The following is a 27,829-nucleotide window of genomic DNA, read 5'->3' on the forward strand; positions in this document are numbered from 1 at the left end:
GTTATGCTGCAGCTGTACAAAGCTCTGGTACGGCCACACTTGGAGTATTGTGTACAGTTCTGGTCACTGCATTATAAGAAGGATGTGGAAGCTTTGGAAAGGGTGCAGAGGAGATTTACTAGGATGTTGCCTGGTATGGAAGGAATGTCTTACGAGGAAAGGCTGAGGGCCTTGAGGCTGTTCTCATTAGAGAGAAGAAGGTTGAGAGGTGATTTAATAGAGACATACAAGATAATCAGAGGGTTAGATAGGTGGACAGGGAGAGCCTTTTTCCAAGTATGGGGATGGCAAACACGAGGGGACACAACTTTAAAGTGAGAGGAGATAGGTATAAGACAGATGTCAGAGGTAGTTTCTTTACTCAGAGAGTAGTAAGATTATGGAATGCTTTGTCTGCAACGGTAGTAGATTCACCAACTTTAAGTGCATTTAAGTCGTTATTGGACAGGCATATGGATGTGTATGGAATAGTGTAGTTGGGATCAGCTTCCGATTAGTATGACAGGGCGGCGCAACATCGAGGGCCTGCACTGCGCTGTAATGTTCTATGTTCATGTAGTGGATAGACATTTACCCAAAAGTCATTCCTTAAATTTATTTTTCCAATACCTTCAATCTAAATGATAGAACCTAATGCTGTAATTAGCAGTACTTTCTGCAAAGGTGTTTACTGTTGAAGGCACAATTTTAACTTGCTCGCTGTGGAAGATGCATGAGCATATGGGAAGTTTCTTTCAGTGCAATGCTTTCAGTATGAATATTCCCTTTTAATGCAGTGCTTCTTTGAGTTTCCATTGGTTGTTCTTATTAAAGCTTCACTATTTGATGTTCAGTGCCAAGATAACAGTGTACTAAAATTAGATCTGATGATGTTCTGTGTACTTTTAAAAATGTACCAGTGTTTTGAATTTTTACAATGTGTACCTAACTATGACCATTTAATGTGTTGCCATGTGAATGTGTTTTACTGCAGGTGATGTCTCAAAAGATCCAACCGAAACCCTGTTACTTCTGTATGAGTTTGAAGCCAGAGCTAAACTGAATGATCCCAAGATAGAGGATGTATTGGAGCGAATGTTGCAACTTCAAAAGATAGAGCCCAAAACACTGGAAACCTTGGCATGTAAGTATTCAGAGTTTCAACACTGATGAACATTTTGGCAAAGACTCTCATGGATGATTATTGATTTATAAGGTAGAGTAAATAATACTTTATAGTAAATAATACAAAAGAACATTAATGTGCAGGGTTTCAGTGCACATATAGGATTGACTGGATTGCTACGAGGAGTACCGACACACCTAATGTAGGCCTGATATGAATCTCTGGTCTAATTGTTGTTTGTCAAGCAATTAATGCAAATATTTCTGTCATGTTTATTCAGAAAAAAACAGCCCTCTTCAAATAATTCAGTATATATTGTTATGAAGACGCTTTATATTTGATATTGCCTGGATGACTTAGGTTTTGAAGGATTGAGGTAAAAGAAACTTACTTTGAGTTTTGTGGACATACATAGAATCATGCAGTGCAAAGGAAGCCCCAATACACTACTACCTACACTTGTCCTACCTTCCTGCACTAGGCCCATAGCCTTGAATGGTTTGACATTGTGCTCATCCAGAGTTTAAAAATTTTAAACCTTTTAAAGATTGAGGTTTCCTACCTCACCAACTCCACCAAGCAGTTAATTCCAGACTCCCACCACTCTCTGAATGAAAATGTTTTTCTTCCCATTCCACTGCCTGCCTTTCACTTTAAAATTATGCCTCCTTCAACCAAGGAGAAAAGCTGCTTTCTGTTCACTTATCCATGCCTCTCATAGTCTCATACACCTCCTTATTGGGTCCTCTCTCAACCTTCTGTGCTCCAAAGAAAACAACCAGAGCTTATCCAGCCTCTCTTCATAGCTGAAATGCTTCATCCCAGGCAAAGTCTGGTGAAACTTATTTGCACTCGCTTCAGTGCAATCGTATCTTTCTTATAATGTTTTGACAGAAACTGTGTAGACTACTCCAGCAGTGGTTGTTGTGTACACTTCCAACATGGACTCCCTTCTCCTATACTCTATGCCACGATTGATAAAGACAAGCATCCCATATGCTACCTTAACTACCCTGTTAACTGTCCTGTTACCTTCAGGAATGTGGCGAGTGGCCCAAGATCCCTCCTCTGTTCCTCTGAGTTTCTTAGTGTCTTGCTATTCATTGAATATTCCTTGTCTTGTTCCTTCTTCCAAAGTGCATCATCTGACTTTTATAAGAGTTAAATTACATCTGCCAACTCATTTATAATCTGCTACAACCTAACACCTTCGTTCTCCTCACTGTCAACAACCTGGTCAATCTTTGTCATTTGCAAACTTATCACCCTCCCCCACATCACATCTGCATTATGTATGAATATCATGAACAATAAGGGACACAGCACTAAGCCCTATGGTACATCACTGTACACTAGGCACCAGTCATACAAACAGCCAATGCCACCATCCTCTGTCTCCTGTCACTAAGCCAATTTTAGGGCCATCCTGCCAGGTTACCCGAGTTCCCATGAGTTTTACCTTTCTTTTATCAGTTTCCCATGTGGGATCCTGTCAAAAGCCTTTTCCACGTCCATATAAACTACATCAACTGACCTACCCTCATTCAAACACTCGGCCACTTCCTCAAAGAATTTTACCAGATTTTGCCATGTTCCCTTTGTCAAAGTATACTGATTATCCGTGATCAAACTTGCCTCTCTAAATGGAAGTTAATCTTCTCTACTATTTTCTCCAATAGTTTCCCTACCACTAATATTAGACTCACTAGTATGTCATTCCCTGGTTTGTTCCTACCACCCTTCTTATAAATTGGAACCACATCAGCTGTCCTTCAATCCTCTGGCACTTCCCCTCTGGCCAGAAATGATTTCAAAACTTGGGTCAGGGTCCCTGTAATTTTTGTCCTCATCTCCGAAAGGAGCCTGAGATATACCTCATCCTGGAATGGTTTCTTCAGAGGAAGTCATTGAAAGTTCACTGTGAACAATGATTTTTTTTTCCCAACAAGGCTTCCTGTGAGTCATATGACTAGGGATAATTGCAAGCTTTGCCATAAACCCTACTGGGCTGTGTGTTGAATCGTGACTGGCTTGGAGAACTTCTGATACTATTAAGTTGAACTGGAGAACACCTATTAAAAATCAGCTGAGTTGGAAAGAATCTTACCATGAACAGGTGCCCGTCTCAATTCCCCCATTTCTGAAATGAAAATTCTCTAAAACAGTCCAGGGTGGAACCTATTTATTATTTTGAAACAGTATGGAAAAATATCTCAAAGTTTTATTTGATGAGCAAGCTGCGTTTGTAAGACACCTTGACCACATGCTCGAACATCAGAGCAGCAGACTCCAGAATATCCTTTGTCAATCCTTTTGCCTTCAAGATTACCTCATTGGCCAAAGTGCTTAGTTCTTCAGAAAGGCAATGTCTGCAGGGAAATGTTCTTTACTGTTTTCCTGAATAGAATTTGTGTGTGTTTGCACATGAGTTTTGGAGATAATTAGAAGGATATGCATTTATATTTTCATATTATTTGACACTGTCTGTCAGCCAATTCTTGCATTGTTGTTGATTAAATTTTGATAATCAGCCCATATTTGCATTAATTAAGAACTCTCATAGACAGATCTTTTTGTTTAAAATATGATGTGGATAAGGTACTTAATTAGTCATCTCGGTAACTGGAAGAAGTATTTTTTATGTTTATTTACAACCCACAGAGTATTGGAACGAGAGCAACATGCATTCCACTAGTCTCAGTTGTAACAATGTGCGGCATATCAGTGCAATATGCATAATATATTAGTGTTGTTATTTATTATCATAGAAAGATGTTACTTAAATGATGGATAAAGTTGTTACCTAGTTACCGCCCTAGCTAACACTTAGTGGCTCAGCACAAAAAGGAAAAGAGTCAAGTCTGTATCAACGATTGATTTTATTGTTAGTTAAAACAGACATACAGTTCAAATTGTTTGGTTAGGAAAGAATTAAAAGCAGGCATGCAATTTTTGCAAGACTAAAATCTATGCATGCACCCACAAGATTTCTCAGACGTTCTCTGAATAGTCACAGAATATAAAGGCTAATACTCAAAAAAAGATGTTGATGCTGGCCAGGGATTCCTTGGGTCCTCAGTGTTGTCTCCACATTTCCAATGTAGGGCCTCCACTTTGACAAAGATTGCTTGCACACTGTAAATCCTTCATTGTTATCCTTTTTCTTTAAATTCCTGAACTGTGGTGTCTTTCTTTCGTTGACTCTGGCTCATTCTGCCAAGCCTGTGTCCTTCTGTTAAAGGCTTGAGCCCAAGGTCACGGATAGCATAATCTCATTACTCTTCCACCAAATAAGGATTTATACCTTATGTCACTTACCTTGCTTTTCTCTAAGCCACGCCAGGTCCAACCAGTTACACTCAGCAAGAGCTAGTGGTTGGGACTTTGATTACTTGAATTCACAAGCTGCTGTTTTTATGTGTGAGCAGCACCTGGCCAACAATGTGAGCTGCTAACTTGCCAAGATTCTTGTAATTCAAAGTTTGTGCGAGGATTTGTAGCTCGGGTGCTCGTTGTTGTGGTTCTGTTCGCCGAGCTGGAAGTTTTTGTTGCAAACGTTTCGTCCCCTGGCTAGGCGACATCATCAGTGCTTGGGAGCCTCCTGCGAAGTGCTTCTTTGATGTTTCCTCCGGTGTTTATAGTGGTCTGTCCCTAGAGGCATGGCATTCATCCACAAACTCCATCAACAAACACATCGACCTGGACCCAATATACCAACCACTACAGCGGACAGCTGAAACTGACAACTGGAAGCGGCAGGGACAGACCACTATAAACACCGGAGGAAACATCAAAGAAGCGCTTCGCAGGAGGCTCCCAAGCACTGATGATGTCGCCTAGCCAGGGGACGAAACGTTTGCAACAAAAACTTCCAGCTCGGCGAACAGAACCACAACATTCTTGTAATCTAACAGGATATTGTTTCTCTGCCATTTGGTATAGTCAGTACGGCATAGAAGGAGACTATTCTGCTTGTATGTATGCATGCATTATGATCATCCAGTCAGGCAGCATCCGAGGAGCAGGAAAATCAACATTTCGGGCCTGAGCCCTTCAAAGAATCCGGGCTCCGGTCCGAAACGTCGATTTTCCTGCTCCTCAGATGCTGCCTTACCTGTATGCTTTGCCAGCAACACACACTCAACTCTGATCTCCCGCATCTGCAGACCTCACTGTCTCCATGTGTGATCATTCACCAACCTTGGCAGTTTGGCTAATAATGTGATCATTGCAGAGCAAATAAAATAAATCTAATAAAATCTAAATTTGTGGTGAAACTATGGAATTCGTAGTCACAGAAAGCAGTCAAGGCCAAAACATTTTTTGATTTCAAGAAAGAGTTGGCTATAGCACTTGGGGCTAAAGGGATCAAAGGTTATGGGGGGAAAGTGGGAACAGGCTATTGCATTGAATAATGATCCACGATCATAATGAATGGTGGAGCAAGTTTGAAGGACCAAATGGTCTGTGCCTGCTCCTGCTTTCTGTATTTCCAATGTTATGTTCAATCCTCATAATGCTAAGAATGCAGAAAAGTTCTTTGCATAGGAAGCCCCAGCTCATCTCAGATTCTTAGTTTATATGAATCCTAAATGAATTTTCGGAGATTTCAGCACCAGTGTATTTATTATCTTCATTTTGATTTTTGAGCATGAGAGAGCTCAGCTAGACAGCTTGTTCTTAAAAAGGCTTTCTCTAGCTCAGCTGTTTTTAAGCAAGCTTTACTCCAATAGAACTGAACATATGTCAAGCCAGTCCTATTCTAAACAGCAGGGTTCTACAGCAACGCTAGCAGTTAGTACCCATCATGTGATTTTTAGGAAGCCTCTCTATTACCTCTTTTAAACCATTTTAACTTTGAACACCAAACTTCAAATAAAACCTTTTTCCACAATCCTTTAAAACTTTAGCTCTCCAAGCACTATTAAATATAATATCATCACTCTTAGAGAGGTTAAATGCTATCTAGCAAGCAGCACTGGGACAGAGCACAATACATAAGGAACTCTTAATCCCTGCACTCCTTGAACTTACTGAATGTAATGAGCTTTATTGTCATATGTACTCAAGTGAGTACGGTAAAAAGTTTACAAGCCATTACCAATGATGCCATCTTAGGTGCAAGCTAAAGAATTTTCCATACAAGTTCTTAGGAATACACAGTTAGAAAAATAAAGAAATCAAAAGTCCAGCATTACAGTTGTTAGAAATAAATTAGACAATAGAGAAATAAAACATTTAGACCAACAGTCCTTCAAACAGTCCATGATGGCACATAGCATCGAGTCTGCAGCAGGCTTTGACCCCAGACCATGCTGAGCTTCATCATGAGGCCAGAAGTCCAAGCTGAGGGCATACCAGGCTAAAAGACTACCGTAGGCCGCTAAGTGACCACTACGCAGGGCAGCTGAGACGAGAGATTGCCGCACTGTCTATACTTCTCATGATTTTGTAGACCTCAATCAGGTGTCCCCTCAACCTCCGTATTTCTAATGAAAATAATCGTAATCTACTCAACCTCTCTTCATAACTAGCGCCCTCCATACAAGGCAACATCCTGGTGAACCTCCTCTGCATCCTCTCCAAAGCATCCACATCCTACTGGTAATGTGGCGACCAGAACTCTATACAGTATTCCAAATGTGGCCGAACCAAAGTCCTCTGCAACTATAACATGACCTGCCTACTCTTGTACTCAAGACCTCCTCCATTGAAGGAAAGCATGCTCTATGCCTTATTGACCACTCTATCGACCTGCATTGCCACCTTCAGGTTACAATGGACCTGAATACCCAAATCTCTCTGTACATCAATTTTCCCCAGGGCTTTTACATTTATCGTAGAGTTTGCTGTAGAATTGGATCTTCCAAAATGCATCACTTTGCATTTGCCTGGATTGAACTCCAGCTGCCATTTCTTTGTCCAACTGCTCAATCTATCTACATTTTGCTGCATTCTCTGACACCCCCCTTCACTATCTGCTACTCTATCAATCTTAGTATCATCTGTAGACTTGCTGATCAGACCACCTTATACCTTCCTCCACATTATTTATGTATATCACAAACAACAGTGGTCCCAGCACAGATCCCTGTGGAACACCACTGGTCACAGTTCTCCATTTTGAGAAACTCCATTCCACTACTACTCTGTCTCCTGTTGCCCAGCCAGTTCTCTATTCATCTAGCTAGTATACCTTGAACCCCATGTGACTTCACTTTCTCCATTAACCTGCATGGGGAGTCATATCAAATGCCTTACTGAAGTCCATGTCTATGACATCCACAGCCCTTCCCCTTATCAGCCAACTTTGTCACTTCCTTAAAGAATTCTAATAAGTTGGTAAGTCATAATCTTCCCTGCACAAAACCATGCAGCCTATCATTGATAAGTCCATTTTCTTCCAAATGTAAATACATCCTATTCCTCAGTATCTTCTCCAGCAGCTTCCCTACCACTGGCATCAGGCTCACCGGTCTATAACTACTTGGATTATCCTTGCCGTCCTTCTTAAAGAAGGGGACAACATTAGTAATTCTCCAGTCCTCCGAGACTTCACCTGTGTTCAAGGATGCTGCAAAGATATCTGTTAAGGCCCCAGCTATTTCCTCTCTCGCTTCCCTCAGTAACCTGGGATAGATCCCATCCAGACCCTGGGGACTTGTCTACCTTATTGCCTTTTGAAATATCCAACACTTCCTTCTTCCTTATGCTGACTTAAGCTACAGTAATCAGACATTTATCCCGAAACTCAACATCTGTCATATCCCTCTCCTCAGTAAATACCGACGGAAAGTATTCATTAAGAATCTCACCCATTTTCTCTGTGTTTGGTGGCGTGGCCTCCTTTGATGAGCTGAGGGAAACAGCATGCCCATTAACACCTCTAGATCTCTGTCTGCAAAACTAACTGGCCTTCGAGCTACTAGTTTTCCAAACTGTTTACTAGCTTTTCTTTCTGGGCCATGTTGTCAGTGGTGAGAATGTGTGAGCACATTGTGAAAGGCAGTTTCTGGCTTGTACTGTCTGAAGTGCTGTGGAGTTTTGTGCTAGCAGCCTGAACATTGCAATGCCCTGACAGTAGCAAATATATCCACCACAATTAAAACACAGCTGCAAGAGTCAGGTGCTATAGAGGCTAGTTCCTTAACTAGTGAATTGAAGGTTGTACAAGGAAAGTTTTGAATTATGGCAAAGAAAACCGGCATAAAATGGAAAAGTTTAGCCTTTATTTTCAGTTCATGTGTTTTTAGTTTTCACAACAGCCAGAAAATTTCCAAGAGGTTGTACTGTCCACGGTGAGCAACCAACCCCCACTGTGATGATAGCCCTATCCTCCATTTGTTGGCTGGAACATTTTATCTGCCAGCTATCCATCCAAAGTCGAGCCTGCTGACCACTCTCTCATTCAACCAGGTCACCGTGTCCAAGTCAATCCTTCATGACTGGACCTCAACCCAGTGCACTGCCACAGTTTTGAATTAGTGCAGACTACCTTAATTGTTGAAATGGATGTGTGTGGTGACAGCAAGGAGCAGCTGGAAGCCACTTAGGCTGTCTTAGTATAGGTACTCAGAGTGGCTGCTTCAGCTCATGCCTGTACCCACCACTGAGTTAGCCAGGTTTATTACCTTAAAGAAATGTTCCCAGATCAAACCAGATCATTTGTCAGCCTTTGCCACCAGAGCGTCTCTCATCCTTATAAAGAAGATTCTGGCATCTTCCTTTCCAAGGTGTTGGTTCAGATGCAGTTGAAGGTTTTCATCTAGCACTTGTTTTCAGAGTTGTTGCCGTGAATAGAGAGGAAGGCATTAAGTAGCATTTTTTCATGAGATTAATGTAATGTACTTTTTAAAACTTTTCTCTGATGACAAAATTGTTTGCATTTAGCAAGTTGTTGTTTAGCTCATAGAGTCATACAGCATGGAAGCAGACCCTTTGGTCCATGCCGAACATAATCACAAACTAAACTAGTCCTACCTGCCTGCTCCATACCTCTCTAAACATTTTCTATTCATGTATTTATCCAAATGTCTTTTAGACGTTGTAATTGTAACCAGATGCAACGCTTTCTCAGGAAGTTCATTCCACACACAAACCACCCTCTGTGTAAAAGATTTGGCTCTTTATCTTTTTAAAATCTCTCCTCTCACCTTAAAAATGTGCCCCCTAGTCTTGAAATCTCCCATCCTAGGGGAAAAAAGCGACCATTAACTATCTATACCTCTCATTATTTTATAACTTCTATCAGATTGCCTCTCAACATCCTACATTAGAGTGAAAAAAAAGGTCCCAGCCTATCCAGACTTTCTTTATACCTCAAACCTTCTATACCTCGCAACAACCTGGTAAGTCCCCTCTGAATCCTCTCTGCCCTGATTACATTCTTCCTATAATGGGCAACAGAACTGGACACAATATCTCTGAAGTGGCCTCACCAATGTCCTGAACAACCTCAACATGACTTCCCAACTCGTATACTCAGATGACTGAGCAATGAAGGCAAGCGTGTCAAATGCCTTTTTAACCACCCTGAATATATGTGATGCAACTTCAAAGAATTATGTACCTGCACACCTCGGTCACTCAGTTCCATAACACAATCCAAGGCCCGACCATTAATTGTGTAAGCCCTACCCTTGTTTGTTGTACTAAAAGGCAATACTTTGCATTAACCAAATTGAATACCAACCACCATTTTTCAGCTCATTGACCCATTTAACCAAGATCCCTTTGTAATCTTAGAAAACCTTCTTCACTCTGTCCAATGCCACAATTTTGTGTTGTCTGCAAACTTACTAACTATGCCTTCTGTATTCTCATCCAAATCATTCATATAAATGACATACAAAGGAGACCCAGAACTGATCCCTGTGGAACACGGCTGGGACCAGGCCCCCAGGAACTCTACACCATGACTCTCTTGCCATTAACAAATTGTGTATCCAAATGACAAGCACACCCTGAATTTCGTGTGACCGAATTTTACCAATTAGTCTACCATGCGGAATCTTGTCAAAGGCTTTACTAAAGTCCAAATAACCCACATCTGCTGTTCTGCCAATATCAATCATTTTGGTAACTTTCTCAAAAAGTTCAGTCAAGTTTGTGAGACAGTTTTCCTCGCACAAAACCATGCTGACTATCCCGAATCAAATTTTGCCTCTCTGAATGTCCATAAATTCTATAATAATTACCCCCAATAATTTACCCACAACTGAAGTCAGACTCACAGTTCCCTCATTTCTCATTACAACCTTTCTTAGACAGAGATACAATATTAGCCACCCTCTAATCATCAGGCACCTCACCCGTAGTAATAGATCATGCAGATGCTTCTGCAAGGGGTTTTGTAATTTTCTATCTTACTTTCACAAAGTTCTGGGATGCATTAGATCAGGTCCTGGCGATTGATCCAACTTTATATCTCTATGATTTCCTGAACTTGCTCTTCTGTAATGTAAATTGTTTTTAAAACTTCAACGTTTAATTTTCTACATTCTGTCGACTCCATTTCTTTATCCACCAGAAAAATATTCAAAATATTCATTTAGTATCTCTTGGGGTTCAACACAAAGACTACCTCTCTGTAGTTACCCTCTTGCTCGTTATCTATTTATAGAATCTCTTTGGACTATTCTTATCCTTATCGGCCAATTTTATCTCATATCCTCTCTTTGCCTTCCTGATTTCGCTCTGAAGAATACCCCTACACTCTTTGTATTGATTAAGAGATTCAACACATTAAGCATGCTAAATTTGTTGTGGTACAAAGTCAGTAATCTAATCTCACTCCATTTACTAGATAATCTGGATAACAAATGGAACCGTACCTTAGATGAAGTTGTCATCAGTCTTTGGATATGTACTCTCTCTCCACTGGAGGAAGGATAATAGTTTCTTTTTCATTTTTTTGTAAATTAAAGCATTAGCCATGGAATCTCCTGCTCACTACCCATCAGTTTGTAAAAAGGCCTTGAAAATTGCCTTCTCTCTTCAAAAGAAGCAGCCTGATAAAGATGTGATACGATGCAGGTCAGTAGCCAAGCCAGAGGAATATGCAGTCACATTCAAATCTGTTAACTAATACAACCTTTCTCTATAGTTGAAATTGTTAAGCATTACCTGTGTTTCATTAGTTTATCTTTTACATAGTTATTGCAATTCTCTTTGAATTCTCTGGCTGAATCATGACACTACTACCAAGGTCAGCAGATAAAATAACAGACAGATGAAGACATTCAGGTCGATCCACAGTCACATGCAATAGCATATTTCATATTACACTATATATACATACACACACACACCCTGAATCACCTGAAGGAATGTGATCTCCTGGGAGATTTAGGAAATTAGAATTTTGTTTTTTTTATTCATTCATGAGATGTAGGCATCACTAGCGAGGCTTGCAATTATTGTCCATCCATAATTACCCTGGGCAATTAAGTGTCAGCCACTATGATGTGAATCTGGAGACACACACAGACCAAACCAGGTAAGGATGGCAGTTTCTGATAACCAGCAATGGTTTCATGGTTATTGTTAGACACTTTTTTTTTCCAGATTTTCATTTAATTTAAATTGCACCATCTGCCATGGTGGCATTTGAGCCTTGGTCTCCAGGAGGGATATGGGCTGGTTGCTGGTAGGTGGGATGAGATTGGGTTGGGATATCTGGTTGGCATGGTCGAGTTGGACCGAAGGTTTCCGTTCTGCACATCTCTATGACTATGACTCTATTACCTGGGTCTCTGGATTCACAATCCAGCAATAATACCATTAAACTATCACCTCCCTCCATCACTTCCCTATATAGGTGAATTCGTTGAGCTGGAATGTCATGTTGAGGCTAGGCTACTTTTGGAATACTACATTCAATTCTGGTCTCCTTGCTACAGGAACGATGTTGTGAAACTTCAAAGGATTCGGAAAAGGTTTGCAAAGATGTTGCAGGGGTTGGAGGGTTTGACTTATAGGGAGAGGCTGAAAAGACTGACGTTTCTTTCCCTAGAGCATTGGATGGGGAGGGGTGTCAATATAGAAGTAGATGAAATGTCTGAAAATGAACCTTCCAGCTCAGTGAGCAAACCTACATCCAGAAATTTATAAAATCGCGAAGTGCATGAATATGGTGAATAGAGTGGGGAGTCCAAAACTACAAGGCATAGGGTTGTACAGCACCGAAACAGACCCTTCGGTCCAACTCATCCATGCCAGCTAGATATCCTAACCTAATCTAGTCCTATTTTCCATGGCTCATATCCCTCTCAACCCTTCCTATCCATTTACTCATCCAGATGCCCTTTAAATGTTGTAATTGTGCCAGCCTCCACCACTTCCTCTGGCAGCTCATTTTATACACGCACCACCCTCTGCGTGAAAATGTTGCCCCTCAGGTCACTTTTGAATGTTTCCCTTCTCGCCCTAAACTTATGCCCTCTAGTCCTAGATTTATCCAGCCTTGGGCAAAGACCTTATCTACTTCTCATACCCGTGCCCCTCATGATTTTATAAACCTCTATAAGGGCAGCCCTCGGTCTCCGACGCTGCAGGGAAAACAGCCTCAGGATGTAAGTTTGCTCGCTGAGCTGGGAGGTTCATTTCCAGACGTTTCATCACCCTACTAGGTAACATCTGTAGTGGGCCTCAGGTGAAGCAGTGTACATGATTCCTGCTTTCTATTTATATTTTTGGGTTTCTTTGGGTTGGTGATGTAATTTCCTGTTCTTATTCTCAGGGGTTGGTAAATGGGGTCTAACTCGATGTGTTTGTCGGTAGAGTTCTGGTTGGAATCCCATCCTTCTTGGAATTCTCTATTTGGCTCGTCCTAAGATTGATGTGTTGTCCCTGTCGAAATGGTGTTCTTCCTTATCTTCCTTATCCTTATCTGTAAGCATACTAGTGAGAGAGGTTCATGTCGTTTTGTGGCTAGTTGATGTTCATGTCTCCTGGTGGCTAGTTTTCTGCCTGTTTGTCCAATGTAGTGTTTATTCCAGTCTTGCACGGTATTTTGTAAATGACATTAGTTTTGGTTGTTGTCTGTATAGGGTCTTTCAAGTTCATTAGCTGCTGTTTTAGTGTGTTGGTGGGATTGTGAGCTACCATGATGCCAAGGGGTCTGAATAGTCTGGCAGTCATTTCCAAGATGTCTTTGATGTAGGGGAGAGTGGCTAGCGTTTCTGGACGTGTTTTGTCTGCTTGTTTGGGTTTGTTGCTGAGAAATCAGCGGGCTGAGTTCGTTGGGGACCCATTCTTTTTGAATACACAGTATAGGTGATTTTCCTCTGCTCTGCATAGTTCCTGTGTGCTGCAGAGTGTGTTGGCTGATTGAAATAATATTCTGAAGCAGCTTTGTTTGTGGATGTTGGGATGATTGCTTCTGTAGTTCAATATTTGGTCCATGTGTGTTGTTTTCCTGTAGACACTGGCTTGAAGTTGACCATTGATTGTTCGCTCTACTGTGACATCTAGGAATGGCAGTTTGTTGTTGTTTTCCTCCTCTTTAGTGAAGTTTATGCCAGTTAGGGTATTATTGATGGTCCTGAAGATTTCCTCTAATTTGTTTTGTTTAGTGATGACAAAGGTGTCATCCATGTAACGACCCCAAAGCTTGGGTTGGATGGTTGGCAGAGCTGTTTGTTCGAGTTTCTGCATTACTGCTTCTGCTAAGAACCCTGATATCGGAGATCCCATGGGTGTTCTGTTGGTTTGTCTGTAGGTTTTGTAGTTGAAAGTGAAGCATGTGGTAAGGCATAGGTCCAGTAGCTTGACGATACTGTCCTTGCTGATGAAGTTAGTGGTGTTTCGTGTATGTGTCTTTGGGTCTTCTAATAGTGTAGTCAGTGTTTCCTTGGCCAGAATAATGTTGATTGATGTAAACAGAGCTGTTACATCAAAGGAAACCATTATTTCATCCTCTTCTGTCTTTGATGGTCTTCAGGAATTTTTGGATGGAATGGAGTGGCCTATTCAGCCTCTCCCTATAGCTCAAATTCTCCAACCCTGGCAACATCCTTGTAAATCTTTTCTGAACCCTGTCAAGTTTCACAACATCCTTCCAATAGGAAAGAGAGCATAATTGCATGCAGTGTTCCATAAGTGACCTAACCAAAGTCCATTACAATTGCAACATCTTCTCCCAACTCCTATATTCAATGCTCTGACCAACAAAGGGAAGCATACCAAATGCCTACTTCACTATCCTAGCCACTTACGACTCCATTCTCAAGGAACTATGAACCTGCACTCCAAGGTCTGTTTGTTCAGCAACACTCCCCAGGATCTTCCCATTAAGCATATTATTCCTGCTCTGATTTGCTTTTCCAAAATGCAGCACCTCACATTCATCTAAATTAAACTCCATCTGCCACTCCTCAGCCCATTGGCCCATCTGATCAAGATCCCATTTGTACTCTGAAGTTAACTTTTCCGCTGTCCACTGCACCTCCAATTTTGTTGTCATTTGCAAACTTACTAGCTATACCTCCTATGTTCACATCCAAATCATTTATGTAAATGACGAAAAGCAGTGGATCCAGCACCGATTCTTGTGGCACACCACACCCCACCGCCTCCGGTATGAAAAGCAACCCACCACCACCACCTTCTGTCTTCTACCTTCGAGCCAGTTGTGTATCCAAATGGCTGGTTCTCCCTGTATCCCGTGAGATCTAATCTTGCTAGCCAGTCTACCATGAGGAACTTTGTCAAACGCCAAACTGATGTCCAGATAGATCACATCCACCATTCTGCCCTCAGCAATCCTGTGTGTTACTTCTTCAAAAAACTCAATCAAGTTTGTGAGACATGATTTTCCACACACAAAGCCACATGGACTATCCCTAATCAATCCTTGTTTTTTCAAATACATGTCCCTCAGTATTCCCTCCAACAACATGTCCGCCACTGATGTCAGGCTCAGTGGTCTGTCATTTCCTGGCTTTTCATTGCCACCTTTCTTAAATAGGGGCACTACGTTAGCCAACCTCCAGTCTTCTGGCACCTCACCTGTGACTATCAATGATACAAATAACTCAGCAAGGGGCCCAGCAATCACTTCCCTAGCTTCCCACAGAATTGGATTTAAGGTGACAGGAGAAAGATTTAAAAGTGACCTAAGGGGTGACTTCTTTCACACGGAGGGTGATGCATGTATGGAATGAGCTGCCAGAGGAAGTGGTGGAGGCTAGTACAATTACAACATTTAAAAGGTATCTGGCAGGGTATATGAATAGAAAAAGTTTAGAGGGATTTGGGCCAAATGGTGGCAAATCAGACTATATTTATTTAGGATATCTGGTCGGCATGGACATATTGGACCGAAGGGTCTGTTTCTGTGCTGGACATCTCTGTGACTCGATGGCCTTGCAAAACTCCTCTAAAACTCATTTATGTGATCAAAACATGTCTTGAAGATCACTTTGGACTGACTTCTTGAAGGCCCTCACCTTTTTAATGTGGCATCAGGTGTATCCTAAAACACAGTCACCTGTCATTTTAAAGAATGTATTGACGTGACATCGACTTTGAAAGGTAACATCTATTAAAGAAATCCTGTGTCCTCAGAATGAAGCAGCTGTTAAAGTTTAACCTGGATATGGTCGCACATAACTTGACACTTGACATAAAACAGAAAATGCTGGAAATACTCAGCAGATCCGGCACTATCTGTGGCAAGAGAAATAGTTACTGGGTCAAGTTTTCATCCTCAAAGCACATAGTGAGAAGTGCAATTGGCTTCATGTGCCTGTTACAGGAAATACCAGCTCCAGCTGATCAATTTTCATTGTTATGGCTTGGGTTCTGGCTGGCTTTGGGCTAGCCGACCCCAGAATAATATTTGGACACAGCCATAGGGCGGCCCGGTGGCACAGTGGTTAGCACTGCTGCCTCACAGTGCCAGAGACCCGGGTTCAATTCCTGACTCAGGCAACTGACTGTAGAGTGTTTGCACATTCTCCCCGTGTCTGCGTGGGTTTCCTCTGGGTGCTCTGGTTTCTTCCCACAGTCCAAAGATGTGCAGGTCAGGTGAATTGGCCATGTTAAATTTGCCCGTAGTGTTAGGTAGGGGGGTAAATGTAGGGGAATGGGTGGGTTGCACTTCGGCGGGTTGGTGTGGACTTGTTGGGCGGAAGGGCCTGTTTCCACACTGTAAGTAATCTAATCAAATCTAATCTAATCATAGGCTTCAGGTTCCAGCATCTGCCTCTTTAGAGGACTCACCTCAGTGCTGTGAGACTTCATTTCATTAGTTTAAAAACAAAACAAAGGTCTTCACTCTTCTCTCAACTTTCACATAGTCCAGCAATGCCACTGAAACATGTGCTAATTATCTGTCATTCCTGTAGGCCAAGGTGTGCCTCTCAGTCACTCTCCATGGTCCATCATGCCTCCATTCAAAGGTATGAGCCTCCTCCCACCCACCCACGGACCCGCTAATGTATGTGACACAGAGCGCTTTAAAACACTGCGTCAACTCTGCAAAAGTTGTGGGGATATTGTGCAACATCTTGGGAATGCCAGATATTGGCAAGCAAACTGAATCAGCCTAATATTTGGGAAACTCACAATTTGCTCCCAGTCACTATTTTTAAAAGGCTCCCACATAAAGTTGACTCAGTCAAAATCTAGTCCAGTTGTTCAGTTTGGTGATCTTACATTTAAACCAGAAATAGTTAAGAATGAAGAAGCTTTAACCAGATACTGAGATTGGGCTGGATATGGTTATGGGGTGAGACAAAACAGAAGGTGTGTGATTGATTGAAAGGAGAAATTAAAGGACAAAAAATAGTGATTGTTACAATTTAAATTAGAAAAGACTAATATTGCTGAGGTGAAAATAGGTAGAACAGAATCACTACAAACGGCTTCTATTAAAAAATTTGGACTTGTGATTATGATTTGAATTTATGTAACTGACTGCAACTCAGCAAGGTTATTAAGTAACTAACCAAACAAGAGGTGTTGTTCCTTGCATGTCTGTTGATCTTCATTGGAGCAATGCCAGAGACTGAGAACAGAGAGACAAGAATGGGACAGAGAATTAAAATGACAAGTGTGGAAGCTCAAGGTTATGCTTACAACACAGAACAGACCATACAACACAACAGGTCCACGTCAACAGTTATGATTTATCTGCACCAGTTCCTTGCTTTCCTTTATCTATGTCTATGAAGCTGCCCTCCATTAGTCCTTCATACTTATGCTCATCCAGCCTCCCCTTAAAATCATCTGTCCTATTTGCTTCAAGCAGTTCCTGTTCTATTCAATTCAGTATTCTTGCCATTCTTTAGGTAAAGAAATTCCTCTTTACTTTTCTCTTGGATTTCTTGTCTTATTTTATAGCCTCTAGTTATGTTCTTCCTGCAGTACAGCTTAACATAAGCACCACTCACCAACTGCAGCATACAAACTTTGGTGACATCAAACTTTTGTTTTGAAGCCTAAATCATTCATGTAAACTCAGTGCAGCAGTAGTTCTAGCTCTGATTTTTGTGCAAAATGCTACCCATCCCATCATTATGAATAGCTGTCCTTTAGTCCCACCTTTTCTTTCTGTCTTTAAGATCAGTTCGTAAATCATCCTGTCACCTCTGTCTTGACTCCATATTCTTGAAGCCTCTTGAGGAATCTGTTATGGGTCACTTTTGAGAAGGCATTTTAAAAATCGAGATGAATTGCATAGTGTCAGAGAGAGGTACAGCACGGAAACAGACCTTTCGGTCCAACTTGACCATGCCGACCAGATAGCCTAAATTAATCTAGTCCCATTTGCCAGCACTTGGCCCATATCCGTTCTGATTCATATACCCATCCAGATGCCTTTTATATGTTGTAATTGTCCCAGCCTCCACCACTTCCTCTGGTAGCTCATTCCATACATGCACCCTCTCTGCATGAAAAAGTTGTCCCTTAGGTCCCTTTTAAATCTTTCCCCTCTCACTCTAAGCCTATGCCTCTAGTTCTGGATTCCCCCACCCCAGGGAAAATACCTTGTCTATTTACCCTATCCATGCCCCTCATGATTATATAAACGTCTATAAGGTCACCCCTCAGCCTCCCATGCTCCAGGGAAAATAGCTCCAGCCTATACCTATAGCTCAAACCTTCCAACCCTGGCAACATCCATTGCAGCCATTGTTTTATTTCTCAGTCTCATCTTCTCAAAAATCACAATTGTTGGTCAAGCAAGTTTTTTCTTGAAATCTATGCTGTCTGTTCATTTTATTTTCATTTCTCTGTTCTTTTATTTTCTCTTCTACAGTTATCTTAATTTTTCTGCTACCCATGTTAGGTTTGGTAATCGAGACAGTAGTTACTGGAATATATTTGATTCCTTTTAAATATACACACTACAGCAGTTATCCACTAGTTCTCTTTTTCTTTATGATTAATTAGCAATTTGTCGTGACACCTCTGCTAACTTTTCTGTAGGTCTATTTGAAACATAATATGCTTGTAAACCCAAGGACCTGGGGCCCTTATTGTCGATTAGTTTATGCCTCATTTTTATCCTAAGTGAGCTCATCTCATCATTTCCACCTGATCTATCTCTGATATATACCACAGCAAAATCATTACTTAATATTTTAGTGATCTCTTTTGTCACTACTGTATTATCCTGTCTGCCCCATAATGTTTATATTTCCATCTCAGCTTAAACGTCCTTTTCTTTATTGATGCTCTTTTAAAACATCTTTCCAAAGTTTTATGTTGATTTTTATACTTTTTGCTGGAGTAGATTTCATTAACTAATAGATATTAACCTCTCGAGTGCTCATCCTGTGCTGTGTGTTAGCTCCGGGCACTTTAATGTTCTGTATGATTATATGTGCAAGAAATGTCATCACCTGTAGCAGTTCGAGTTCCAGGTTTCCCATTGGCATCACTGCCTTTTATCTGTGAGATTGCGAACTTTGTGTATATAGCATTAACGTAGGTGCTCATTCCACAACTTACAAGGTTGAAAGAGACAAAATTGTTAACCAGTAGACAGTCAAAGAAACAAGTCAGATAATGCAGGAGGCCCTTTAGTGCATCTTACTTCACAATCAAGGTTCGCTAATGAGAAGAATGGTTTGCCTGAAGAGTGCAGCCAAAGTCATGTCCATGTCACAGTGCTCAGCTCAGTTGTACAGGAGTACTCAACTCAAGAAATAGTAGGAAATTTGAAGGAAATGCAAGCCGGCAGCTGTGAATTCACGCTTCTAGGTGCCACTCTGGTATTAAGATCAGAATGTCAATGAATTTTAGAGTACCCTAATAGGTCACAGTCCACATTAGTACCATAACATAAGTTGACAAAGAGATACAGTTGTACAATCAGGTTTTAAGGAACTAGATAAGATATTAGCAAGCAAGACCGAAAAAATAGTTATCTTCAATTACTTCAAGTGCTTATAAAATAAGAAAGACTGATAAATTGGGTGGCTGAAAAGATGGCTCAAGAGTTAGAGCTTTAGGTTTGTGGGACCTGGGTTCTTTGTACTTGGAAACAGTGACAGGAGATTGTGACTGCAAGTGAAGTAGGTAAATGGACCCAAAGGACAAGAGTACCAGCCTCTGCAATTGTCCCGCAGTTTTGGGATTCTCTCAGCTTGTTTAGATGAGAGCAGGGGCTGTGGGATGGCTGAACTAAATGATCACGACCATATCGCTGTGGTATTTATCCAAGAAGGGGAGTCAAAAGTTGTCATTGTAGACAGGTAAGTGTGTTTGGGGGTGATTGATACTGTTCTCCACAGCAAAGAGCAAGACTCCAAATGACTGCCATCTACCCAGTGCCAAGATTCTGCTCTTGTTTGAAGAAGAACTTCTAGTGGAAGGGGAGGATCCAGTTGTCATGGCCCATGTGGGCACTACTGACTTGGGTAAAATGAGTAGAGTTTCTGCATATCTAGTTTGAGGAGCTAGACATCAAATTAAGAAGGAGAAAGTGAGGATTGCAGATGCCAGAGATCAGATTCGAAAAGTGTGACGCTGATAAAGCACAGCAGGTCAGGCAGCATCTGAGGAGCAGGAGAGTCAAAGTTTCGGAAAGGACTTATGCCTGAAACGTCGATTCTCCTCCTCGGATACTGCCTGACCTGTTGTGCTTTTCCAGTGCCATACTTTTCTAATCAAATTAAGAAAGAAAACCTGAGTCATTATATTCTAGGAATTATTAACTGAGCCATGTGCAAATTGGCATATAGTAAACCAGGTTAGAGAAAGAATGTTTAGTTGAAAGACTGATGAACGAGTACTAAGTTCCAGGCACTGATTGTAACCTGGGGAAAGTGGAATCTCTACCATTGGAACAGTATATACTTGAACAGTAGTGGACTGGTGTATTTGCAAACCACATAATTAGGGAAGCTGAGCAGATTTTAAACTAAATAGTGAGGTTAGGCACCTAAATTTGGGAAGTTGCAGTGAATTAAAAAGTGGGAAAATAGTACCATAGGAAAGAATTAATGTGGAAAATGATAAACAGACAAAAGAGATGGAGAATGCAGATCAAAGAGCAAATCAGATAAGACGAGAGGTTACAAAATTAAAGAAGGACAAAACTTAAGGCACTTTTTATGACTGCATGTAGCATTCAAAATAAATAGATGAACTAGGAGAAAGTGAGGATTGCATATGCTGGAGATTAGAGTCGAGATTGTGGTACTGGAAAAACACAGCAGGTCAGGCAGCATCCGAGGAGCAGGAGAATTGACGTTTCGGGCATAAGCCCTTCAGGATTCCTGGTGAAAGGCTTATGCTGGAAACGTCGATTCTGCTCCTCAGATGCTGCCTGACTTGCTGTGCTTTTCCAGCACTATGCACTTGAAATAGATGAACAAGATGTACAAATTGAGATAAATAAGTACAATTCAGTGACCATACTGAGGATGAGCTAGATTGGAATCTGAATATTGAAGAGTTTGTGACACTTTATGAAGGAGAAGAAGGTGGAGGAGTGGCTCTGTTAATTAAAGATTTAATTGGCACAATAGAGAGGGAGCGCTAAATTCTGGAAAAGAGTCTCGGTAGAGATGAGGAATGATAAAGGCAAGAGGTCACGTGGGAATTATTTATAGGCTTCCTAACAGTAACCACATGTTTGGGCAGGGTGGCAAGGAAGAAATAATGGGGGCTTGTCAAAAAGGTGCAGCAATTAGCATGGGAGTGGGGGGGTAGTTTAACCTGCATATGACTGGAAATATTGGATGGAAAAAAGTAGTCGAGATGAGGAACTCATTGAATGTTTTCAGATCAGTTCCTTAGACCGACACATTATGGCACCAGCCAGAGAGCAGGCTATACTGGATCAGTTTTGAATGATGTAATAGGATTAATTATTGAAATTGTAATGAAAGAGGCCTGGGTAGCAGTAATGATACTGAATACAGTTTGTTCTGCTACACATGCATTTCATTAACACAAATTCACTATAACGCGATTGACGAATTGGGTGCACTGTTGCTAAAGTGCAGACTTTTAAAATGTGTGTTGACTGTATTGCAATTATATCGCCAACTTTAAGTGCTGTTTCTTACATGCAATTTTTCTATAATGAGGTGTTGCACATGAACGCAACCATGTTATAGAAGAACTCCCTGTATTACTTACAGTTTTTAAAGGAAAGTGGGGGGTTTAAGACAGCTATTTTGAACTTTAATTAAGACAATTATGAGGGCATGAAAGTTGAACTATCAGAAGTGAACTGACAATTTATATTAAGGTCAACAGAAATAAAATGGGAAACGTTCAAGGGGATATTCCAGAGATGTAGAGTAGGTGCACTCCAATTAGTAATTCTAAGGTCAAACCTGCTTTCTGTGGTTAACTAAAAATGTCAAACGATAGTATAAAACTCAAAAGAAAAGACACATACAAAAATCGAAATTGCTCAAAGCTCAGCAGGTGTGGCAGCATCTGTGGAGAGAAATCAAACTTAATGTTTTGGCTCAAGTGATGCTTCCTCAGAACTCAACCCAAAATGAGTTCTGAGGAAGCGTTACTTGACCCAAAACATTAACTTTGATTTCTCTCCACAGATGCTGCCACACCTGCTGAGCTTTTCCAGCGATTTCCATTTTTGTCTCTGATTTACAGCTTCTTTCAGTTTTGAACAGACATGTAGTTGTGCAAGGATAGGTGGCAAGTCAGAAGATTGGACACAACATAAGAAACAGGGAAGAATTATGAAATGATTAATAAGAAGGGAAAAGTTAGAACATGAAAGGTAGTTAGCTTCAAATGTAAAAACATATAGGAAAACTTTATTCAGATACTTTAAAAAAGGAAAGAATCGACTAAGCAAGTGTTGGTCCTATACAAAATTAATCTGGGGAATTAGCAATAGATGATAACGAGATGGCAGATGAATCAAACCAATTTTTGCATTGGTCTTTGCTGGATGAGATACAAGAAGTATCCCACAAATAGTAGTAACTCAGGAACTGAATAGGAAGGATGAACTCAAGAAAAGTAGTACCTAATAAATTGTTGGTACTTCTAGATGAGAAGTCCCCAGACCATTGTTTACAATATCAGGGCCTCATAGAGAATGCCTTCTTTAACAGTGAACCTCTTGCAGAGATGGACGTTGTTGCTGTCAGTTCAATCTTATACAATCATGTATAAGTAATGAAATTTATATGGTAATGCTGATGGGCTCTCTAGATTACATTTGCCAAATTACCTTAGAATTACTTATTGGAGTGCACCAACTCTACATCTCTGGAATATCCCCTTGAACGTTTCCCAGTATATCTCTGTTGACCTTAATATAAATTGTCAGTTCACTTCTGCTAGCTCAGCTTTCATGTCCTCATTTGCCAAATGAGTTGAGTGCGAACAAACCTTACGGAGACGTTTTCTACTTGGAGCAAGTAGAGGTCACTCTGGTATGGCAGGATAAGTTAAGTACATTTGAAATGATCACGACAATCAGATGTAATGAACGTGGTACTTTGTGGCAATATCACAGAAAGAACTCCAGTACTGAAGCTACACATCACAGAAGTTGGAACTGTCCATAGAAGTAGGATGTCTCCTATGAGGAGTAAGGGTATTCATTAAGTCATAGCTAGCCTAAGGGAACATATATTAACTCAACTACACAAAGGTTACTATGGCATTGTCAGAATGAAGGAGATAGGCAGAAGTTGGGCCAAAGTCCAGCTCCAAATTGAGGAGAAGGTGGAAAATGGCAGCTTGCACAAGAGTTTGGAGCCTACTTCCATTAGTGCCATCACACATGAGAATGGCCAGAAAGGTCATGGCAAAGAATTGATGTTGATTATGCTGAACCTTTTTCTTAGTGGTTGATGCATATACTAAATGGCCTGAAGTTGCCATCAGGAAGATGACATCTCGAGAGAAAATGATTGAAAGATTGGGAGTGATCTTTACACGTTTTGGTTGTCTGGAACAACTTGTTAGTGATAATGATCCGCAGTTAATATCACGAGAACCTACGGGCTATCTAAAGCAGAACAGAATTCAAATCAGCTCCTTATCACCCAGTCACCAGTGATTTGGTAGAAAGATTTGTTCAAACAATGAAACATGCCTTAAAGATAACCAAAAGAGAAAATGCTGGAAAATCTCAGCAGGTCTGGTAGCATCTGTAAGGAGAGAAAAGAGCTGATGTTTCAAGTCTAACTGAACCTTTGTCAAAGGAACGCAAGCTTCAACTTCTCATCCACACCCCTGCCCACCCTCCACCTTCCAACAGTCCCAATCCCTTGAACCTCATCTCTTCCAGCCCCAGCCCTTGCAGAAAAAGCCCAGCTTTGATAAAGGGTCAGTTAGACTCGAAACGTCAGCTCTTTTCTCTCCTTACAGATGCTGCCAGACCTACTGAGATTTTACAGCATTTTCTCTTTTGGTTTCAGATTCCAGCATCTGCAGTAATTTGCTTTTATTCCTTAAAAATAACTTGAATATAAGGATCTCAATTCAAAAGACTGAGCCAGTTTTTGTTAACTTTCAAAATATCACCCGTTTGACAACTTCAAGTTATTTGATATTACTCAGGGTAAAGCATTAGTAGATTTGAGTTTCTGGTCAATAAAAACCACAGAGGTTGTTGATACTGGAGTATTCAGTAATGGCAGCAACATTGCAATGTCAAGAGGCAGTGATTAGATTGTCTCTTATTAGAAATAGTATGCATAGCACAGTTGCCACTTGTCATCACGGATACTGTCTAGATGTTGTTGTATTTGAAGTTGATGGCTTCAGTATCTGAGGAGCCATGAATGGTGCGGAACATGGTGCAATCATTGGCGAACATCCCCACTTGTGACCTTACAATGGAGGGGAGATCATTGATAAATTCAATGAGCTGAAGATGATTGGGCCTGGGATACTACTACTACTACTCTTACAGAGATATCCTGGAGCTGAGATGATTGACCTCCACAAACAATGATTATCTTCCTATGTGTAAGTGAGACTTCAACCAGCAGAGAGTTTGCCTCCTGATACCCATTGATCCGAATTTTGCAAGCATTCCTTGTTACCACACTTGGTCCAATGCAGCTTTGATGTCAAGGGCTGTCATTTTTACCTCCCCTCTGAAATTCAGCTGATTTATCCATGTTTTGAACTAAGGCTGGAATGAAGTCAGGAGCTCACTAACCCTGTCGAAACTCAAACTGGCCTCATTATGCAGCTGATGGTTGAGTAGTTGCTACTTTGATGGCACTATTGACGATATCTTTCATTATTTTACTGATGATTGAGAGTAAACTAATGGGCCTCATTGGATTTGTCCTGATTTTTGTGTGCAGGACATACCTGAGCAACTGTGCAGTTTGCTGGGCAGATGCCAGTGTTGTAGCTGTACTGTAACAACTTCCTTAGAGGAGCAGAAAGTTCTGGAGCATACATCTTCAGTACTTCTGCTGAAACGTTGTCAGGGCCGATAGACCTTTGCAGCATCCAGTATCTCCAGTACCTCTTTCTTGATATCACATAGAGTGAATTGAATTGCCTGAAGACTGGTATCTGAGATGCTGGTGACCACTGGTTAGGCCGAGATGAAAGGACGTCTGGCTGAAGATTGCTGCGTGCACTTAAGCTTTATCTTTTGCACTGATGCATTGGACTCTTCCATCATTGAGGATGGGGATATTTATGAAGCCACCTCCTCCAGTGAGTTGTCATCCAACATTCATGACTGGATGCTTTTGGACTGCAGAGCTTTCATTTGGTCCATTGGTTGTGGGATCAGTTAGCTCTGTCTATCGTTTGCTGCTTGTGGTATTTGGCAAACAAGTAATACTGTTTGATGGCGTCACCAGGTTGGCACTTCATTTTATTGCTTCCTTTAGTATCCTCAATGTCTCTTGATTTTGGTGCCTTATCAACTTAACACCCTGCCCAATATCTCCTCCTTATCAATTTTAAACTTTTTACGTGTCTAAACTGCTTTTCTTTTCACATGATCTGTACAACAATATTTCCTTGATAAACACAGATTACAAAGTATTCATGTCAAACCTCAGCCATGCTTTCTGTCTCCATGGAGAAAGTCAGGACTGCAGATGCTGGAGATCATGGTCAAGAGTGTGACGCTGGAAAGGCAAAGTGGGTCAAGCAGCATCCAAGGAGCAGGTGAATAGACGTTCCGGGCTTAAGCAGGACGTTCCGGGCATCAGGAATGAGGCTTGTTGAGCTGGGGAGGCTGAGAGATGAATGGGAAGGGGATGGGGCTGTGGGCAAGGTAGCTGGGAATGTGATAATTAGCTGAAGGTGGACGTAGAAGTTATAGGTCAGAGAGGAAGGTGGAGTTGAAAAGTGGGAAGGAAGATGGGCAGGTCAAGAGGGTGATGCTGAGTTGGAGGCTTGGGACTAGGACAAGGTGGGGGAGGGGAAATGAGGAAACTGGTGAAATCCACATTAACCTCATGTGGTTGCATGCTCCCAAGGTGGAAGAAGAGGCTTTCTTCCTCCAGGCGTCAGGTGGTTAGGGTTTGGCAATGGAGGAGGCCCAGGACTTGCATGTCCTTGGTGGAACGGGAGGGAGATTGAAGTGTTCAGCTGCACGGCGGTGGGGTCTGGTGTTGCAGGTGTCCCAGAGATGTTCTCTGAAACAGTCCGCAAAAAGCGAAGGGCTTGGAGGCTTTCATCATGGCAGATGGATTTTTACAGGGACTGGATGTCCATGGTGAAGATAAAGTATTGGTGGTTGGGGAAGCAAAAGTTTTGGAGAAGATAAAGGGTGTGCGTGGTGTCCTAAATGTAGGTGGGGAGTTCCTGGGCTCAGGGGGACAGGACATTGTTAAGGTATGCACAGATGAGTTTGCTGGGGCAGGAGCAGGATGAGACAATGGGTCAGCCAGGGCAGTCAGGTTTGTGAATCTTGGGTAGGAGGTAGAATCGAGCGGTGCAGGGCTCTCGGACTATGAGATTGGAGGCTGTGGATGGGAGATCCCCAGAGGCGATGGTTGGGCTCGGAGATGATAGGTTCTCGCCCAAACCCCTTTTTGATTCCGAAACAATCCATTCTTCATTTTACTTTTTATATGTCCCACAGCAGACACTGGAACTATCTTTTATATTAGCTGCCAGTCTCTTGTCATCTTATCACCTCAAGGGTGACACGTGATTTTAAAGCAGCAAAGAAGATGCGTTAAAATTATGACAAACATTGATTCAACCTCAGATGGAGAATTGAGACCACTTTTGGCCACCGTAGTTTACGATGTGAAGGCATCAGACAGGGTGCAGAAAAGAATCACAAGAATATTTCCAGAGATGGAGGTTCAGTTGCATAGATATCTTGGAGAATTTGGTGAAGAGAAACTTTGATGGAGATTTGATCGTGGTGTTCAGACACTACCAGGTTTGTGCAGAATAGAGTTAAAGAGTTGTACAGCACAGAAACGGACTCTCCAGTCCAACTCATCTGTGTTGACCAGGAATCACAATCTGACCTATTCCCCAAGACCCATCCAAATGCCTTTTAAATGTTGTACTTGTACCATTTTCTACTATTTCCTCTGGCAACTCATTCCATATGCACACTACCCTCTGCATGATAAAGTTATCTCTCAGGTGCTTTTTAAATCTTTCTCCTCTCACTTTAAACTTACATCCTCTGGTTTTGGACTCCCTCATCCTCGAAAAATACCATGGCCATTCACCTTATCCAGGCCCCTCATGATTTTATAAACCTCTATAAGGTCACCTTTCAGTCTCTGCTCAAGGGAAAAACATGTCCACCCGATTCAACCTCTCCTTATAGCTCAAACGCTCCAGTCCCGGCAACATCTATGTAAATCTTTTCTGCACCCTCTCAAGTTTAACAACATCTTCCCTATAAAAGGGAAACCAGAATTGTACACAGTATTCCAAAGATGCCCTATAGCTGCAACATGACATCCCAAAACCTATACTCAATGTTATGACCAATGAAGGCAAGTGTGCCAAACACCTCTTCACAACCCTGTCTACCTGCGACTCCATTTTGAAGAAACTATGCACCTACACCTCTAGGTCTCTGTTTGGCAACATGCCCAGGGCCTTACCATTAACTGTATAGGTCCTGCCGTGGCTTGCTTTACAAAAAGTAACACCTCACATCTAAATTAAACTGCATCTGCTACTCCTCAGTCCATCTAATCATGGTTCCCGTTTTACTCTGCAATAATTGTCGCTGTCCACTATGCCACTTATTTTGGTGTCATCTGCAAACTTACCATCCTGTTATATTCACATCCAAATCACTTCCATAAA

The 27,829-nt window shown here is 41.4% G+C and overlaps 1 protein-coding gene across 1 annotated transcript in view; it reads left to right on the forward strand.

Annotated features, from left to right (window-relative positions):
* The window catches only part of tex11 (testis expressed 11), a 228,271-nt gene that overhangs the window by 161,044 nt on the left and 39,398 nt on the right, over positions 1–27,829 (forward strand). Inside the window, exons 23-24 of the mRNA XM_043705303.1 lie at positions 974–1,123; positions 11,032–11,140. Coding sequence (XP_043561238.1) covers positions 974–1,123; positions 11,032–11,140 — 259 coding nt within the window. The remainder of the gene's footprint in view (positions 1–973; positions 1,124–11,031; positions 11,141–27,829) is intronic.

Source organism: Chiloscyllium plagiosum, chromosome 15 (assembly GCF_004010195.1).
Source record: "Chiloscyllium plagiosum isolate BGI_BamShark_2017 chromosome 15, ASM401019v2, whole genome shotgun sequence".
NCBI classification, from domain to species: Eukaryota; Metazoa; Chordata; class Chondrichthyes; order Orectolobiformes; family Hemiscylliidae; genus Chiloscyllium; species Chiloscyllium plagiosum.